Here is a 3,748-nt window from a genome sequence, read left to right on the forward strand (position 1 = left end):
ACAAAGCCGGTGTTGTGCGGCCGGGCGGGACTCAGCCGCCTCTTTCCTTCCCGCGCCAGGGCCGAGTCCTGGTGCCGCGGAGGATGTGCTGGACGCGGAGAACAAGCGCATGGCAGACAGCCTGGCCAGCAAGGTCACCCGCCTCAAGTCGGTGAGTGGCCGAGCGCACGCAGTGAGGGGAGGACGGAGCATCCGTTGTTCCCGCGGGGGGTCACCACAGAGGCTCCCCGTGTACCGGGACCCCGACCTGTTGGTTAACTTCCCCTTGTGAAACGCCAGGGACGTCTGTGAATTGCTGCTTCTCATCTGAGGTTTAGCAACGGCATCCAAAGGGAATGGTGTGGTTGTCACAGCACGCAGGGAAGGAGTTTTAGGCACGGAGAGACACATCAAAGCTGCACAGGGGGGTAGTGCTAAGCACAGCTCCTTGGGGAAAAGGTCACAATAAAGAGGCAGGTAAAGTAGTTCTGAATAATACACGTGTCTCTGTGTAAGTGGTGGTGTTAAAGCTGCTTTGCTCCTACTAACATCAAGTACTTTGATTTAGAGCTTAATAAAGTCAGTGACTCGCCTGGTAAAAGGGAAGACTCGGTCCCTGCTGTTGTGTTCCCACCTTTCAATGCTCCTGCCCTGTATGTGGCAGGTTTGGACAGTCCACCTTTGTTTTCAGTGCTGCAGAGCTGAAAAAGTTCAACAACCCAAAACCAAAGTGAGAATCTTGTTTCCTTGACAGAACAAGCCCGGGGTGGGGGGTGCCAGGGAAGCTGGGGCTTGCTTTTCTAACGTGCATTCACATGTCACCAGACACGTCAGAGGTTCTCTCTGCACAGGAGGGTGTTAATCCCTGTTTCATCCCTATGTAGCTGGCGCTGGACATCGACAAAGATGCTGAGGAGCAGAACCGTTACCTGGATGGCATGGTAAGGAACCAACCACTTGTAGAAAGTGACCTTTGTGTGCTGGCTCTCAGTGAGCAGCAGCTCCAGGTTAACAGACAAAGTTAGATCCCAGCATTTGGTTTGGCAAACCAGGAATGTAACTGAACCCGATGGATTTCTTGGTACGCAAACATCAGGCACTTCAGTGCTGGCAGTGTCACTTTGTCCAGGGGGGTGACAGGGTTGGTTTCCAGCATCTGGATAGACTGATGTAGGGCAGCATTCTCCAGGAATGCAGATGGGGATCATCTCCTTCCTGGGGATGAAAAGCTGCCTCCTGTGGCTAATGCTGGGAGATGGGCCTGTTCCTCAGCTGCCCTGGTGGTTGTGGTGTTGCTGTGTAGATCTGTAGGGTTACTGACTGTAACACCTGAAACAGGCTGCCTGGCAGGGCTTGGAATCTCGGGAAGGAGCAATGCTGATGCTCCGGGTGCACTCGGGCTGGTCAGTGCCATGTTCTGTTGTCTTTCTGACACACACCGTCTGTGAAACCTAAATCACTTTCCAGAGTCATCTGCCTTTTAAAGCTTTGGTTGCTGACGGCAGATCCAGAGCACCGGGGCCAGGCCAGGCTAGCACATCCCTGGAGCAGAGGCATCACGTACTGAGGCTTTTTAGGAGAAAGGCAGTTCATGAGGGAAGGGAAGCCAGGCAGGGGTTTGAGGAGCTCAGCACCGTAGCACTGGTGCTTGGAGCACCTTTTCTGCCTGAGCTGGGGTGTGGAAGCAAAAGAACAGGTAATTGTAGTGTTGAGATCAGCTGAGTCAAAGCTCAGCTTGGAAGTGTAATAGCAGCGTGTGCTGAGAGCGTTGGATGAAAACAGGAGAATGGAGGATCCGAGTAAAAGGTGGCAGGGCAAAAGACCTTAAAGGAGAAGCCCTTATTCAGCATGAAACTGCTTCTGTTACGGAGAAGGTTTTGAAGCATTTCAGGAGCAACATGAGCAGAAGCTCTGAGTAGTTTGTGAATAAGGAAAACCAGAGCAGAAGTCAAAATGAAACTGCCTGAACTGCATTAGTTTGAGAGCAGTTTGCCCCCGTCTGGCAGAGAATGTCACCCCGTGCTGAGGGGAGAAGAGAATGATGGCAGGAGATGGCACCTTCTGTGCTCGTGAGCCCGCCTCGCTGCGTGTAATGGCACAGCTCCTGTAGGGATGTGTCCTTTGGGTGAAGGGTTCACATACTGAGTTGCTGTTACCATCTGCTGTTCGTTCTGCTGGTAACCATCTGCCTGCCCTCTGTCCCCAGGACTCGGACCTGCTGAGCGTGACCGGGCTGCTCACGGGCAGCGTGAAGCGCTTCTCCAGCATGGGGCGCTCGGGCAGGGAGAACCGGAGGCTGCTCTGCTCCGTGTCAGCTGTGCTGATCCTGGTGTTCCTCATCCTCTACTACCTGGTGGCCAAAGCAGGGACTTGAGCTGTTCTGCAGGTTTCACACGACAGGAAACACAGTGATTGACAGACCCGTTCAACGCCTTCCTCGGTCTGCCCCGAGGTGGAGTCCTTGAGGTGTTCCAGACAGACCTTCCAAATAACTTCTCTATCCACCAGCTTCTCGTCCTTGTTCTGCTGGTCTCAGACGTCTCTTTATGAGATTATGTGATTCTAAATGGATTTTCATGTATAACACATCCTGATGTTGTTAAATGCTTTAACACCTTTATCTCTTGCCTCATTGGCCATGGCTCACAGCCTGTTTTTAAAGGCTGCTTTGGTGTTACCTCCCTACTGACACTTGGTACTAGGCTTGTGAGGAGATGTGGCTCCAGAGGCTCAGATACTCATAAACCAGCTGAGCTTTGGAAGCTGTAGAGTTCAGGATGCTGCTTGATGAGGTCTGGAAGCAGGAACATGTGACTGACATTCCAGTGCGGCCACTCAGCTGATACCTGCTCTCAGCTTCCCCTTGGCCCAAAGGCCTGTTGATAGCCTTGGGATCCGTGGCTTGAAATGAAATCTGCACCGCTTTGGAATGAAATTGGCCGTAGATTTGCACCCTGATACTCCCCAGTTGTTGCAGAGGAGCAAAACTTGATTTAAATGCTAGCTCTGTCACCTCGATCACCCGTCCGGGCAACACTGGGGATGAGCCCTGCAAGAAAGGAGGGCCAGAGCCCAAAGGCCACCTCGATTTGTACACATACGATATCTTCCAGCCCCTTCCACGCAGCTGGTAACACACCCCCTTAACTAAAGCAGTGTTAAGAGAATCTGATGGCAAGAGGTCCAGTTCAGTTGTTATGGTGCACTTTGGGTAGATGTTGTGCAGGGGTTGAGGTCAAGTGAAACTCCTGAACAGTGCCGCTGGGGTGCTGGGAGGCCACGGAAGGATTGGATCAGAGGGTGGATTTCTCTGTTCATGGAGAAGGTACCCCAGGCTTTGCCTTTCACAGGACTCTGGGATCCTGCCTGCAGTGCTCATGGCACATCCCTCCTGTCCTGTCTCAGAGCAGTCGCTCCCGCAGTGGTGCCAGTTTCCTCTCCTGAGGTGCTGCACGTGGCCCTGGGAGTGCAGGAGCTGGGATTGCACCTTCCCATCACCCTCCCAGCCTTTCCCTGGTCACTCACATCACAACCCCAGCTGAGTTCTTCATAGCTGAGTTATCTCAGTCTGTCCATGACTGAAGTAATTGCTCTGGAAGTGTTGTCCTGTGTTCCAGCTGTACCAGACTGTGCCCAGACACTGCACTGGCTGGGTTGGGGGTCTAGTCTTCTGGCTTCTACCTTTGGGAAGTGCACAGGGAAGGCCAATAGGAAGGAGGCAGCAGTGACTCTCTGGTTCTTCCTCCTGCTTCTCTGGAGAGGTGTGGCA

General features: G+C 53.1%; 1 protein-coding gene across 1 annotated transcript; it reads left to right on the forward strand.

Annotated features, from left to right (window-relative positions):
- Nucleotides 1-59: 59 nt before the first annotated feature.
- On the forward strand, nucleotides 60-2,353 carry BET1L (Bet1 golgi vesicular membrane trafficking protein-like; the record flags this gene model as incomplete). Its single annotated transcript, XM_010022504.1, has 3 exons — nucleotides 60-151; nucleotides 864-920; nucleotides 2,186-2,353. Coding segments are annotated over 3 exons (317 nt in total), but the record flags the coding sequence as incomplete, so codon positions are not given.
- Between the last annotated feature and the right edge of the window lie 1,395 nt (nucleotides 2,354-3,748).

This window comes from Nestor notabilis, unplaced genomic scaffold (assembly GCF_000696875.1).
Source record: "Nestor notabilis isolate BGI_N333 unplaced genomic scaffold, ASM69687v1 scaffold30719, whole genome shotgun sequence".
Taxonomy (NCBI): domain Eukaryota; kingdom Metazoa; phylum Chordata; class Aves; order Psittaciformes; family Psittacidae; genus Nestor; species Nestor notabilis.